At 40.5% G+C, this 16,519-nt stretch overlaps 1 protein-coding gene across 2 annotated transcripts in view; it reads left to right on the top strand.

Annotated features, from left to right (window-relative positions):
- Window positions 1-270: 270 nt before the first annotated feature.
- Window positions 271-16,519, top strand: part of LOC120031281 (cytochrome b5 reductase 4) — a 28,522-nt gene continuing 12,273 nt past the window's right edge. For both annotated transcript variants that reach the window (XM_038976962.1, XM_038976961.1), the window contains exons 1-8: window positions 271-745; window positions 1,029-1,182; window positions 5,878-5,978; window positions 6,158-6,242; window positions 6,342-6,380; window positions 6,520-6,646; window positions 6,773-6,830; window positions 6,996-7,089. In XM_038976962.1, coding sequence (XP_038832890.1) covers window positions 662-745; window positions 1,029-1,182; window positions 5,878-5,978; window positions 6,158-6,242; window positions 6,342-6,380; window positions 6,520-6,646; window positions 6,773-6,830; window positions 6,996-7,089 — 742 coding nt within the window. In that variant the 5' untranslated portion in view covers window positions 271-661. The remainder of the gene's footprint in view (window positions 746-1,028; window positions 1,183-5,877; window positions 5,979-6,157; window positions 6,243-6,341; window positions 6,381-6,519; window positions 6,647-6,772; window positions 6,831-6,995; window positions 7,090-16,519) is intronic.

The following is a 16,519-nucleotide window of genomic DNA, read 5'->3' as shown; positions in this document are numbered from 1 at the left end:
TTCATACCAGGTAGGCTACGTGTACTAAGTTATAATTTAGCATTTTCAAATACTCACATTTATATTGCCAAAAATATACCCTATAAAAACATAAATATGAGTCCTATTTTACCTTTATTTACATCGTCTTCTGAATTTTTCAGAGCGCTTTGTACTGTATCAGAGCGACTGTTGAGATTTATCTTTACACTAGATGGCGCTCTAGGTATTTTGGATACAGTTTTACTTTAAGTGGTTTGACAATTCGTCATCATATTGCGACACCATCTGCAGCCACCGTGGGAATGTAGTTTTTAACAGTGACAACGCCTAATAGGTGTTGATTACATAGTCAAATATTTTTGAACGAACAATGTATTGGAAGTGTCATTTGGTTCGGTCGAGATCTAGGTCACCGGTTATTTCATACGTCTGATATTATGGACATATTTGGGCGTTTTGTTGTGAATTTGCTCTTCCGGGGTGCAAGCCAGTCAGCTAGATAGTTAGCTAAATTACTCAACTAGTGTCACTTCAGGGAAATGTGTTTCTTGTGACACAACGGAAACATAATTTCACAGTGGTTCACACCTCCAAGAGTTGGTCCTTTATTGTCGTGTTAATCGAAGACCCGTCTTATATAGGATTTCTCCGGAATTTGGCCTGCTTTCGAAGAGTCGTGATGCTGAACGTCCCATCCCAGTCGTTCCCTGCAGCCAGCTCTCAGCAGCGTGTTGCTCCGGCCGGTCAGTCCGGCAGGAACAAGGTACTGTACCGGTAGTTGTCGACATGATTGTTGTGTGTGCCTATATATCATACATAATGTTGATGTTCCATCAATGGATTAGACTATTGTGGTCCTACTATGTGAATGTTCTGTAGTCCAATTTTATATTGAGTTAGAAGACCCTGTCTGCAAAGTCAACCTTAAATTGATTGTCATCATGCCACACCCTTTGACACCACTTTACTGAACTGTAAGTGTAAGGCTGTGTTATCATGATACCACCTTTTCTGACTGTGAGGGCTGTTCTTCCATGTTGTTTCAGGTAGCATTGAAGCCTGGCCACAGTCTGATGGACTGGATCCGTGTGGCTAAGAGTGGCCGGGACCTGACAGGGCTGAGAGGTAGACTTATAGACGTCACGGAGGAGGAGCTGCAAAAACACAACACACGTGATGACTGCTGGACCTGCATACGAGGTTACACAAGCTAGCCCTATACTGTACACACACACACAATACTGGTCCTGGTGTTTTTCACGTTTTTGTTTCAGCCCAGTACTAACACGCTCGATTTAACTAATCAAGGGCTCAATGCCTTTCCAGGGCTAGAGTTGGAGAAACTGTGCTATTACTGAAATTGTTCAGGAAAATAAATGTGAAAAGTACACATACACACACAGTAGCCGCATACTATCTGTACACAATTCTGTCTCTTCTCTCCAACTTCCGTAGTCCTAATTGAGTGATTCCTCACGATACCCAGTCAAAACAAATGACATGATTTTGGGGATTTTCATTAAATGTAATCCATAGAATAGTCCTTTCAAGGAAAGATTGTATTTGATATTTGTATCTAAAAGCATAATTGAGAAATAGTTAATCAAAGGTGGCATATTTATTACATTTTGCCTTACCTAGGCCTCCTTTTAATAACCAATAATGTTTAACCTGTAGATGCTGCAATACAACGCAGAAATGTGTTTCATATGAAGCTTTACCACTTGCTCTGTAATATGAGTAGTATTTTGATTTCCCCAAAAAAAATCTTACATTAATTTATGAATATTTAATCATACAACATGAATATAGAAAAAATATAATATAGAAAATATGTTTAAAATATATTGTTGATCATTATATACTCTACGGGCTTATAAAAGTTCCAGACTGGGATCTCTGCTAGTTTTAAAGTTATGGCCCATTTTTTAAATTGGCATAGTTCAGCAATGTAACCAATCACAGCCCTCCTTCTACTTGTATCATTGCACATTCTTCAATTCACCATTTTGAATCAATCTTCACATTCACTCTTTTGTTAATGCTTAAAAATGGGTCATAACTCTTAAAGTAGCAGAGATCCCAGTCTGGAACTTTGCTAAGTCTGTTGAGTATAATATGTTCAATCATATATTAAAACATTTGCCAATTTCAATATCATGTTTATATTTTTCAATATTCATAAGTTCATGTAAAGAAAAAGTTATTCAAATAAAAATACTACTCATATTACAGAGAAGGCAGTATAGCTTCATATGACACCAATGTTTGCTTTGTAGCACCTACAGATGAAACATTCTGGAGTCTTAAAGGAAGCCTAAGTTAGGACAAAATGTCATAATATGCCAACTTTAATAAATCATTTCTCAATTATGGTTTTAAATACAAATGTCAAGTCTATGTCAACAATCCTTCCTCCAAAGAACTATTACGGTGTGTTTTGTTACGTTACAGCCTTATTCTAGAATGGATTACATCGTTTTTTCCCCCCTCATCAATCTACACAAAATGCCCTATAATGACAAAGTGAAAATAGGTTTGTAGAAATGTTTGCAAATGTATTTAAAAAAACAAAAAACAGATCTTATTTACGTAATTATTCAGACCCTTTCCTATGAGTCTCAAAATTGAGCTCGGGTGCATCCTGTTTCCATTGATCATCCTTGAGACGTTTCTACAACTTGATTGGAGTCCACCTGTGGTAAATTCAATTGATTGGACATGATTTGGAAAGGCACACACCTGTCTATATAAGGTCCCACAGTTGACAGTGCATGTCAGAGCAAAAACTAAGCCATGAGGTCGAAAGGAATTGTCTGTGGAGCTCCAAGACAGGATTGTGTCGAGGCACAGATCTGAGGATTGGTACCCAAAAAAATCTGCAGCATTGAAGGTCCCCAAGAGCACAGTGGCCTCCATCATTCTTAAATAGAAGAAGTTTGGAACCACCAAGACTCTTCCTACAGCTGACCGTCCGGCCAAACTAAGCAATCGGAGGAGAAGGGCCTTGGTCAGGGAGATGACAAGAACCTGATGGTCACTCTGAGGAAAACTGGCACCATCCCTATGGTGGTGGCAGCATCATGCTGTGGGGATGTTTTTCAGCGGCAGGGACTGGGAGACTAGTCAGGATCGAGGGAAAGATGAATGGAGCAAAGAGAGATCCTTGATGAAAACCTGCTCCAGAGCGCTCAGGACTTCAGACTGCGGCGAAGGTTGACCTTCCAACAGGACAAAGACCCTAAGCACACAGCCAAGACAATGCAGGCGTGGCTTCGGGACAAGTCTCTGAATGTCCTTGAGTGGCCCAGGCAGAGCCCCGACTTGAACTCGATCGAACATCTCTGGAGAGACCTGAAAATAGCTGTGCATCGTTGCTCCACATCCATCCTGACAGAGCTTGAGAATCCAACCTGCAGAGAATGGGAGAAACTCCCCAAATACAGATGTGCCAAGCTGTAGCGTCATACCCAAGAAGACTCAAGGCTGTAATTGCTGCCAAAGGTGCAACAACAAAGTACTGAGTAAAGGGTCTGAATACTTATGTAAATGTTATATTTCAGTTTTTTATTTGTAATACATTTGCAAACATTTCTACAAACCTGTTTTTGTGTTGTAATTATCTTGTATTGTGTGTAGATTGATTAGGGAAAAAAACATGTAATCCGTTTTAGAATAAGGCTGTAACGTAACAAAATGTGGAAAAAGTCAAGGGGTCTGAATACTTTCCGAAGGCACTATATATGGATTACATAGAGTGAAAATCCTCAATCATGGTATTTTTTTGGTCTGGGTTTCGTGAGGAATCACTTTCGGAAGGAATCTAACACATTTCATCCTCTCGTTTCTACATGTGCGTCATTGAGATTAAATGCACTCATTGGTAGTCATGGAGTGGGTTAATTTGTCCAAGGACATTGAGTAATAAAGCTTAATTGAATTTGCTATGAAGGAAGATTATGCAGGCTTTAGTGTCTAGGACTCTGTCCACTTCTTCTTATTCAGAGCAGAACAGGGGTGCCCTCCCTCCCTTTGTGTGCCTCTCTTTCTCTCTTCCCTCCCTATACCTCTCTCTCTCTTACCCAAACTCATACACTCACATATGCTTGGCACACAGGAAGAACCTTTTTGGACTTAGTTGACAAACAAATAACAGCACCCAGCAGCAGCATTAGGTTGTAGAGAAGAAATGTGGAATTACACAACCGTATGCTGATAACATTATCATCATGTCTCATTATTATTCATGTTTTCAGATTTGTTGATCGCACTCATCAGCACTCCCATAGGGATGTGTGATGAAGGCATTAGCTAACCAATTTAATATCAGTAGGCTATAAGACAGTTATTGGCGATTGTATACACAAATGAAGGTTGCCTGTGGTGTACATACCTTCTCCTCTCATACACAGTGTTTCCTTGCAGCTCTTTCTTTTTTCAGGGTCAGGAAGTCACCCGGCTACAGCGTGGCCATGTCTTTGTGTTGGGAGGATAATGCTGTGTTTGTTGGGATGATGTCTTTGTATTAGGAGGATAATGCTGTGTTTGTTGGGATCCTGTCTGCGTTGGGATGATAATGTTGTATTTGGTGGGATGATGTCTTTGTGTTGGGAGGATAATTTTGTATTTGGTGGGATAATGTCTTTTTGTTGGGAGGATAATGTCGTGTTTGTTGGGATAATGTTTTTGTGTTGGGGGATAATGTTGTGTTTGTTGGGATGATGTCTGTGTTGGGAGGATAATGTTGTATTTGGTGGGATAATGTATTTTGTTGGGAGGATAATGTTGTGTTTGTTGGGATAATGTTTTGTGTTGGGAGGATAATGTTGTGTTTGTTGGGATAATGTGTTTGTGTTGGGAGGATAATGTTGTGTTTGTTGGTATACTGTCTTTGAGTAGGGTATGTCTTTATGTTGTGAGAAGGCTTTCTATAGAAATAATTGGAGGCTGGGCACAGCCTTCAACTCCCCCTCAACACCATACATTACAATGTGTATAGTTCAATCATAGTTTAATCATTCATAACCATTTATTTGAATGTATTGGCTGAATTCACTGTTATATTTGTCGTTGTGAGTGGGCCCACATACATGGAGACTGACTGTACACTGAGTATACAAAACATTATGAACACCTGCTCTTTCCATGACATAGCTTTCACCTGGTCAGTCTATGATCCCTTATGGATGTCACTTGTAAAACCATTTCAATCAGTGTAGATAAAGGGGAGACAGGTTAAAGAAGGATTTTTAAGCCTTGAGACAATTGAGACATGGATTGTCTGTGTGCCATTGAGGGTGAATGGACAAGACAAAAAATGTAAGTGCCTTTGAACGGGTTATGGTAGTTGGTGCCAGGCGCACCGGTTTGTGCCAAGAACTGCAACGCTGCTGGATTTTTCACACTCAACAGTTTCCGTGTGTATCAAGAATGGTCATCCACCCAAAGGACATCCAGCCAACTTGACACAACTGTGGGAAGCATTGGAGTCAACATTGGCCAATATCCCTGTGGAACGTTTTCGACACCTTGTAGACATCATGCCCTGACAAATTGAGGCTGTTCTGAGAGCAAAATGTTGCAACTCAATTTAAGGAAGGTGTTCCTAATGTTTGGTATACTCCGTGTATAAGACTGGACATTAGTTTCTGTCAGCAGAGGGCGCTAACTTGTCACACCTCTTACAGTATTGCATCTTATACTTCAGTTAGGCTATTGGGTGATGACTTTTGGGAGCCACCATCCCTCCAATGCTGGTCATTTCTTACACGAGTTAGCCCTAATATACAGATATTTAATACATTTTTAATTGTGAATTGCTTATATGTATTTATTTATTTTTGTTCCTTTGAGTATTTTGTGAATAAATACTATAATTTCCTGTGTGTGTCTCAGGCATGGTTTATAATGTGAGCCCCTACATGGATTTCCACCCTGGAGGAGAAGAGGAACTGATGAAGGCAGCTGGGAAAGACGGAACAGACCTTTTTGACCAGGTCAGCTCTAATTGAACTTTCCCAAGTTAAAGGACTACCTTGGAAGTTCACATGTTAAAACACACAAGTTCAAAACATTAAAGCACATAATGTGTGTTATGATGCCGTGTGTGTCTAAGCTCTCTTGCTCACTTTCTCCCTGTCTGCCTTTGTCCCTGAATCTGTGGCCATATGAGCAGGTCCACCGGTGGGTGAACTATGAGTCCATGTTAAAGGAGTGTATGGTAGGGAGGATGGCTGTGAAGGCCAGCACTGCTCTCAAAGGTACAGTAACTCACAATCCCTCTGTCTCAGGACTTTAATGCACCGTATTCTCTCTTTCATGCAGGATGTTTTTTGACCCTTTCTAATTTGTCTCCACAGCTCATTCTGTGATAAAGGACAGCATCACTCATTTAAATGGTAATGTACAAAATAACAATAAGAATAGTGCAGAAACAACCCTACGATTGTTCTGTACTGTCTGGTGTTTGTGTGTGGGTGTTCTATATCCTGTGTGGCTGAAATCAGAGTCCTTACTCTTGTCTCTCTCTCTCCTCAGGTCTAGCCCCCCCTCCTCCGCCCACCTCCATGCTCCCTCCTGCTTTCCTCACCCCTCCCTCACCCTCCTCATCACTGCAACCCTCAGCCGCCCCGCCACCAACCCAACCCAAAGACGCTCGGCCCAGGTACGCTCACAAAACAACAAGAACAACTTTTATGATATTGAGAATGGTGACAGACTGGATGATGTGAGGTGTGATAGATGTGAGAAGGTAATGAACATACTGTATCTGTACATTGTTTCTTTTTAGGTATGACTGGTTTCAAACTGATGTCACAGTCAATATTGTGGTTTACACCAAACGGAAGGTAAACATACCCACTTTGCAATTTTAAAATGCAGAGATTTGAGTGAAATGTGAGCCAGAATGGGCAGTAGTTGTTCTTTAACCTCACCCCCCCCTCTTTTCTCTCTCCTCTTTCCCTCTTCTTCCTTTTTTTCTGTCCTCTCTTTTACCCCCTCTCATCTCGCAGCTCCCCAGCTCTGGCTGTACCATAGTTGACCTGCAAGATGGTGTTCTACGGGTGGAAGTTCTTCTGGGGAAAATGTCCTACATACTGCGTCAATGTAAGTCGCAGCTTCCTTTGATACAACATTGTGACTGTCCACTATGCCAGGGAGCTGCTTTCTGACATGAGTTATCGTAGCCGCCTCTTTCAATCTCCTTTCTTTTATCCATCTATTACAGTCAGTCTCTCTCTTTGTCTCTAACCATCCTGTACTACTGGTGTGAACGTTTAAACCAAATTGGCATCGTTAACCGAAAAACTATGTTTATTATTCTATATTTTTCTTATTTCCTCCCATAAAATGTAAATCACAGTGCAGTTATCACAACTAGCACTAACAGGTTGTTAGGGTTGCGAAAGTTCAACTGAGATAGGAACAATAGTACACCTGAACTTGGTTAAAATAATTGTTTAATTCAAAAGTTAATAAATGGCAAATACAATTTCCGTATATACGGGTTCAATGTTTCATCACGCAGGATAAGACAGAGAACTGATTTGTTTCTGACAAAGATATTATATTATACTCTGACAGAGGTTAGTTCCCACTTCCGAGCCGGCCTGTCAGAGTAGAGACTGGGCGTGGTTTAGACTTACCCAGCCTATCGTTGATGTTGGCACACAAGCTGGTCCCAGCTTCTTTGCGCTTTCTGGTGTCCCTTCATTGTTGCTGTGTAGATTACGCTCCTTCACCCCAGAGACTGGGGTCAGACAGTTTTATAACATTGTCTGAGATATTCGCACCTGTATACAATGTCCACTGTTCTCGCTCAAGGCTAACTACAGCTTCCCAGCTTCTTATCTGAGCTAACTGTTACTTCCAGCACACACACACAGACATCCAGGCGCCCAGGCCAACAGGTTGTCAATATCCAATCACATATGATATAGTTGCTAATCACGTTTGTTATAGTATTGGGTTATAGTGCATGACTCAGAACCTCACATATGTTTTTTGTGTGTATAGCTTATCTGTTATTGTCCATTGTACACCTCAGTCAGTAGTCTCATGATTCACCCCCTCCTGTGTCTCTCTAAGATTAGCACAGTCTCGGCCACACAGTACAGCGCCCACACTACTGATACTTTGTTGCATACACACACATATTTCATACAGTACAGCGCTCTCTTTAACACACACACATTTCAGGCTGATATTCATGGTTAGACAGAGCACTGGTAAGAGTAGAGACTAATGGAAAATGCAGGTTCACAAGAGTCAGCAATTCAAACTTTAATGCATAAGAAGCCCTACTAGCTTATAGTTAGTTAAGCATGTCAAAAAACCTTATAAAAACCCCACAATCCCCCGTTTGACACCTAAAAGGTGTCAACATAAACATTTTTGATTAACATAGACATTTTTTATTTTATTTTTGATTCCCCCGTTTGACACCTGTAAGGTGTCACAACCAATAAACATTTCATCCCTTTTTCCATATACTAGGTGGGCTCGTTACCACCCAGGAACTTAAAACCTTCTTAGGGAGAACAGTGTTATTAATAAACCTCCTTTACAGCAAACCATGGGTCATCCTCAGTCAAACCCCTCTGTTCATTGGTCTCGGCATCCTCCCTACTAGCTGCAAGCAGGGGCATCATGCCAGAGGCCTTAGCAGCATCTGCAATAGATTTCTTTGCACAAGGTAAAATGCAAGCAGCGCAACATAGTAGCAAAAGGAACACGACTACTAGGGTCAGAAATCCAGTAACCAACATGGCAGTGTACTCACCAAACCAGCCACCCAGCCAGGAGAACAGTCCACTCTCCTCCACACCTGCAAGACCCTTCATCTCCACAGATAACTTTTCCAACCCACTCAGAGCTTTTGAAATGCTCCCATCCAGACTGGTATTGTTAGGGATAAACGTGCAACATTGTTCTCCAAACATTGTACAAACACCCCCCTGGTTGGCCAGAATCATGTCTAGTGCTAGTCTATTTTGTCTACTAGTTCGAGAGGTGGCATCCAATTGTTCAGCCATCTCTGTAAGTGCTGTGTGGGTGTAGTTAACAAATCATTGTTGATTATAGTAGATATAATTGATCCAGGCATTCTGCTTAGCATCAACAATAGCTGGGCCAATAATGGGCAATAAATGCCACAGGCCATCATTCCTGTTTAATGTCTGGAATTCGTGGGGAACCCCTATTGGGACCCCAACAGGTTGGTGTGGATGTTATCTGTACCCTCGGACCAAGGAGCGTCACGTTTCTGCCGTCTCCTGAGTTGGTCCCGAGCCTCTGTGTCATGTGCAGCTCCCAGGAGGTGGTTAGCTGTAACCTCAATAATAGTCAATGGTGTTATCAGACTGGCCAAAGCACATGTGCCCTGACAGTCTCCTTTCAAAATGGGGGTCAACCGCCTGACAGGTCCACACATCCACCATACATCAGCAACACCTCTAGTTAATAGTGACATTAGTGATGCAGGCAGTAGTAGGGAGCCTCCCATAGTCTATACCCCTACCTGTACCAGTGTTACAGCTGTAATATCCCCCATATGCCTTAACCCCCCATGGTGTCTTCTGGGGAGGGACTTCTGGGAACACAAGACTCAGAGTTTTCCACAGGGTTAAATTTGGCTTATTATAATAAAAACTTTCCAATATGCACATCCAACCTTCCCACTGCTTAGGGCAAATGGGTGAGCAGCCAGAATAGGTCTGGCATGTCCACATACGACACAGTCCTTTCTATTAAGTGTTTTATTAGGCCAACCACATATTCTCCCTTCCCTCATAACCAGTTTCAGTCCCCAATTGGTCACTATCTGAGATGTCTTTCACATTTATTACCTGTACCGGATTGGAGAGCTTAGGTGATGGTGTGGGACTTGGTCTTGAAGTGGTGGAGGAGGCCGGCTGAACCTGGTCTGTTGGAACTGGTGGTGGTTCTGGCAGTACTGTGATGGTAACATCCCCATTGTATCCTAATCAGACAGCTCAGGACTACAAACAGTCCTGTAAAGCCCCACCCTCTCCCAGAGAACACATCATCAGCCAGAGATCAAGCAACACTTTCACTTCTATGAACGTACACAGTGATGAAAGGTCGGGGTCAGGGAATTCTTCATTAAGGAGTTGATCCCCGAACTCTATTAGCAACGGTTCTTCTCCTTAACTCTGTGATCATTCGGTAGTGTCAGTGTGTCTCACCCTCCAAGTGCGATATGCCCCAGGTCGAGTGAATCACCTTCTCCTTTAATTCACCTGTAATGCATAAAATCTTGGACATACAGGTTTGGTTAACAAACAGTTTCTCATTTGTTCTATCTGATTATATATTTAACTTCTATGCCTATTTGTTAGCTAGAAATTTTTAATTTTAAATTAGTTTATTATCCAATAGGCCCCATCCTATCCTAGACCACAATGTACCCCTCCCCCGTTTGATACCTGGCTCTGGATATTAACTAAGTGTCTCACTGTTTTGACTTTATCTAAAATCATGGATTTAAAATAACAACAACATGTCTTATAGTGTCAATCTCTAAAGTCCTTACATAACCTTAATAAACCTGTCTCTATCCTATCAATAATCCTAAATCATCACATATGTCATATACCCCTGTCAATTTTAATACTATTTAAATAAAAATCTTCTAATGGCCAAAACAAATGCTAACCATATAAAATCCTTTCTTTACTAATAAGCTCTCTTTTCCTCCAGGATCACTCCTCTGAGAACTGAAACCTATTTCTTTACATTAATAATGTAAATGTTTATATACTTTCCTGCCCTATCAATAATAGCCAATTCAAAACCTTCATAGCCAATGTTTAAAAACAGAATCCTGACTCCTCAGTGGTTCAAACTACAATTATGTTCAAGAGCTATAAACTCCTTTATATGATTTACCTCAAAACTAGTATCCCAAATGACCACAAATTCTTTATCTTCACTACATCCCCCCGTGGGTGATCAAACCACAGGAGAATGAAATGAAAAAAGGTCAAAGGTCACACCCCTACATTCGTGTTCCATACCATGTCTAGACATACCAAAAGAACCCTTTATCTTAAAAAAGTCCCTTGTCTAAATAAAACTCAGAAAATAAAACTCCTAATATTATCTTGTCTCTCGGAAACACGGAAACCCCTTAACCCAAACGTTTACTACAAAAACAAAACCTAATAATTGTGATAATACCCTCAAATCATTCGTTTGAAATTTCCCCGATGTTTCATGTAACTCATTCACACAACTGTGATAAACGTGTACTGTCCCTTTAAAAACTCCCAGCCAGCCATACCAGTTATGCTAAATTCAAAGTTGTGGTTAAATATATGGATTTGCCAATCATTATCAAATGTTGAATATACAGGTTTAGTAATTTTATCAAATAGATTAGTATAGTTCAAATAAAGATATGCGTTTACTAGCGCTCAACCTGTGTTCACTGTAAATCACTGTTAACTAACTGCAACAGGCAATAGTACGGATTCGATAAACCAAACCCAATTTATCACAAAGGTTGGATCTTGAATAGAATATACAACGTCAATCAACATCTCTTAATCAAAACTATACTGCAAGAAGTAAAGAAAATAGTGTACCTGAACAATGACCAAATCCATTCGAGTAACGTAATCGTGTATCCCCCCTAGTGACGTTGTTCTACGTCGTTACAAAACAAATCATCCTGTCCCTAGCAACGTACCCTGAAAATTAGTAGCATCAAAACTATCGTATAAGTAAAATCAACTTCTCAACTTTCTCTACTCCAAAGTTTAAACGTACCATATACTTCGCTAAATTTATATCGCATGTCAGCCAATCCATAACAACAATAACAGTAGTCTGTAAATTTAACCTAAATAAGTTATTAAATGTATTCTCTCTACTCCGAATTGGTTTTAAGTTTTTCTCTATGTCACCAGCATTCAAACAGGCTCCCCGTCGGCTGGGAGACCGTTGAGTGCTGCAATACTGCCATCTTCTGTCCATTCTCTGCATAGCTTTTCTCCCATCCACCTTTTCAATTTGAGCCATATGAGGTAGTTATTTATTTTTTATTTTTTGCTTAATTTTATCGTTATTTTGTTCTTATCTATTATTACCCAGTAACTAGTGTGTCTGTGACTAATAATGTGAGAATATAGTATGTGGTTAATGTGTAACTTAAGTATATATGATTATGCAATTTATATACATGTCCTTACTTTTCCTTGCATAAAAGCCTGATACAATACATACAGAGGGATACAATCATAAAGCAAAGCAATCATACAGTGTGACTTGTCTTATATCCAACACGTCTTATTCAATCAGTAAACTTGTCTTATCTCCAAAACATTGCCGTTAGATCATTTGCGCATATAACCTAACCTCTCTTCACCAACGCTTTGCCGTTTACTTGTAACAGGGGACATGTCTTATACAGTGAATTGCCGTCGAGGGTCGACCTAGACTTGTCTTATATCCAATTCTTCTGCCTTCCCCTGGACTATGTTGCCGTCCACTTTAACATTAAGCGACAATTTGTCTTATATCCAACATACCATGTAAACACATAAAAATCCGTGAACCCGGTATATTGCCGTTCAATTATTAGAACTTGTCTTATTTCCAATATTCCGCCATTCACGGTGGTTATGTTGCCATTGTCCTCACTCACTTCCCTAATCTTATAGACATTTGAGACAACCCTAGCTTAGATACATACACACACACAAACAGGCTTTTAATATCACGTCATACACATACAGGCATTCCATTGTTATTCTGTTGGCCAACTGAAAATGCATTCGCCATCAAGTAGTACGTAATGAAAATAATACGTAGTTCGTTTTATCCTTACTTTACTGTAATGAACATATGGTTCGAAAATTTAGCAACTTACACCAGTTAGGTTTTCTCACAAAATAAATTTGGTTAAATCCAATATGCAGAATTTCAGTTTTGAAACAATAGGCTCTGCTTACCTGTTTTTTAGTAGACCGGTCTTTTTGTGAGAGGACCCCGTCTGGCGACAGTCTAGGCCAAAGGCTGGATGCCTCAATGTCCAGCGAAGTTCCCTCAGTTCACGGTCGGGGTCACCATTTGTTAGGGTTGCGAAAGTTCAACTGAGATAGGAACAATAGTACACCTGAACTTGGTTAAAATAATTGTTTAATTCAAAAGTTAATAAATGGCAAATACAATTTCCGTATATACGGGTTCAATGTTTCATCACGCAGGATAAGACAGAGAACTGATTTGTTTCTGACAAAGATATTATATTATACTCTGACAGAGGTTAGTTCCCACTTCCGAGCCGGCCTGTCAGAGTAGAGACTGGGCGTGGTTTAGACTTACCCAGCCTATCGTTGATGTTGGCACACAAGCTGGTCCCAGCTTCTTTGCACTTTCTGGTGTCCCTTCATTGTTGCTGTGTAGATTACGCTCCTTCACCCCAGAGACTGGGGTCAGACAGTTTTATAACATTGTCTGAGATATTCGCACCTGTATACAATGTCCACTGTTCTCGCTCAAGGCTAACTACAGCTTCCCAGCTTCTTATCTGAGCTAACTGTTACTTCCAGCACACACACACAGACATCCAGGCACCCAGGCCAACAGGTTGTCAATATCCAATCACATATGATATAGTTGCTAATCACGTTTGTTATAGTATTCAATCACATATGATATAGTTGCTAATCACGTTTGTTATAGTATTGGGTTATAGTGCATGACTCAGAACCTCACATATGTTTTTTGTGTGTATAGCTTATCTGTTATTGTCCATTGTACACCTCAGTCAACAGTCTCATGATTCACCCCCTCCTGTGTGTCTCTAAGATTAGCACAGTCTCGGCCACACAGTACAGCGCCCACACTACTGATACTTTGTTGCATATACACACACATATTTCATACAGTACAGCGCTCTCTTTAACACACACACATTTCAGGCTGATATTCATGGTTAGACAGAGCACTGGTAAGAGTAGAGACTAATGGAAAATGCAGGTTCACAAGAGTCAGCAATTCAAACTTTAATGCATAAGAAGCCCTACTAGCTTACAGTTAGTTAAGCATGTCAAAAAACCTTATAAAAACCCCACAAGGTCCCGATCATCATCATAAAGGGAACATACCTAACGCAACAATGCTGTAATGTTAGGAGGAGATATGCATCTTTCAAATTATTTGCCACGGATATAAGGCGCTCTGAACTTCATCGTAGTTAACAGTTGGAAAAATGACAGGGAAGTGACAGCAGCGAAGTCCTGTTTGGCAATACTTTGAGAAGTTAAATGAGAAGGTGATGAAACGCAAACTTTGCGAGGTGGAATTGAGCAACAGTGGCAGTACAGGTGCAATGCTTAACCGTCTGAAAGGGAGGCACCTTAACACCCAAACCTGCTGGCAGCAGCGCAGGCCCCAAACAACAGGCATTAGACAGGCTCTTCAGTCTTTACACGAAAGAAGTGCGATATTGGACGGAGTGAGAAAATCACAGCGCTGATTACAGAAATGATTGCAGTTGATATGCAGCCATTTTCAATGGTAGAGGATGTCGGCTTCAATGCACATCTAGAACGAGACTACAAGATGCCATATCGAACAACCGTGATGGCCCAGATGGAGAAATTGTACAATGATTGCTCTGCAAGTACAAAACGCGAGCTCTCAAAGTCAAACACCTCATACATGGCATTAACAATATCAAATCAAAGTGTATTGGTCGCGTACACAGATTTGCAGAAGTTATCACAGGCGCAGCGTAATACATTTTTGGACATCTACACGCTGTCTTACATCATCACTGCAACGAAACAACACATTGATGAGAAGTGGGACATAAGGTAGGGATGGGCGGTTTACCATATTTTACTATGCACGGACCGGTTTGGATTTTTTACTTTACCTTCTATAACGGTATTTCAGTGTTTGGTTTGTTAAATGTGATGGGAAACTCTGGCGCGTGTAATGTCAGTTTTGATCGTTTTCTACCTGAGCCATTTTTCTCCCTCCTGATGCATGCCGCTTCCCACACCAAGCCCTGACCCCTGTCACTCAAGGAGAGAGCAGTTGCTCGACCACGTGAGTCACGAGCACTTTCTTGCTATTCATTCTGCTGTCTGCATGGTCAGATAGATGTAACAAGATATTTGTGAAAACAATGCTGCTTTTCACAAGCATTCTATAAGTACACTTAGTTTGTATTTTCTTAGCAAGCTGTGACTAAAATAAATCGTGTTAACAGCTAATGCTAATTGCTAACGTTAGCTAGCTTGCTAAATTTACTAAGAGTCAAAGCAAACGCTATACAGCCTGGTACCAGTAGTAATGTTACGTTTGATGCCGGCGTTCCAAGGCATGCATTGAAATCGCTAAGCAGTGTACTTGGAAGTAATTTACTGGAATTAGCTTTGTTTCTCCATCACTAGGTACCAGTGCTGGTGTTGGCCTAGATAAGCATATTGTTTGTGCAACGTTATCTTCTAAATCAGAGAGGAATAGGTGAAGCATAAATATGTTAGCTAGCTACATTAGGTAAAACAGCTGTGACACACTCTTTTCACGCCACTTCGATACAGCTACGGCCGGATGTGATTTTCTTTGTAGGTTAGTGTAATATTCATATGTGTAAACATACTGAATTATAATTGGATGCATTTTACCGCCATATCATACTGTGCTATGATTGGTTAAGACCACCCAAATGGTTAGGTGATGGTCAGTTTGATCCTGGTTGGCGATACGTGAACATGCCAGTTATAGCTAGCTAATAAAGAGCTACGTTAAGAAATATCCTGTAGTACTGCATTTTATTATTTTGTACAAAGTGTGCAAAACAAGACAGTTAGGAGAGTTTTTTTTGCTAACCTTAACTCTTTTCCTAACCTTAACCTCAGTGTCCTGACCTGCTGCATGAATTATCCTAACCTGCTGCGAAAAAGTCACTATTTGTCGTAGATGTATCGAAGTGGCGTGAAAACGGCGTTTCTCGTAAGAAAACATGTAATGTAACATCTAATTAAAGTCCCCTGGAAACACTGACCAAAGCATTGTTTCCTACTCTGTCAATAATTCCTCCCTGGCAGGCTTAATTTGTTGTCATATCAAACAACAATGTAGTCAAGGTGTTGCCCACTATATTCCAACTATAATCATTCTATTCCAGCAGTTCACCAATTAACTAGGTCTATATTTTTTTGCCCATATCATGCAGCCTTGCATGGCACAGTGTGTAAATTATAACAAAAGTGCAGGAAATGCAGAAATGTATGAAAATGCTAAACATTATTTTTGTTTGAAGTTGGATTGAACAGTATAAAGCAATCAGAATGGAGAAAGACCCATTGAATCACTTATAATTTGTGTTGCCACCCTAGGTTCATGAACTATTCATAAAGCATTTTTAGAATTTGTATTATTCAAAAACATAAAATAACTGCATACCGTCAAATGTGATATGATATTTTGGCCATATCGCCCAGCCCTGAAATGAAGTCCCATGTACTGATTACTGAGAACATGGAGGCACACAGCA

This window comes from Salvelinus namaycush, chromosome 37 (assembly GCF_016432855.1).
Source record: "Salvelinus namaycush isolate Seneca chromosome 37, SaNama_1.0, whole genome shotgun sequence".
In the NCBI taxonomy this organism is placed as follows: Eukaryota; Metazoa; Chordata; class Actinopteri; order Salmoniformes; family Salmonidae; genus Salvelinus; species Salvelinus namaycush.
The sequence above is the reverse complement of the archived record's forward strand: the minus strand, read 5'-3'. Positions and strand labels throughout refer to the sequence as shown.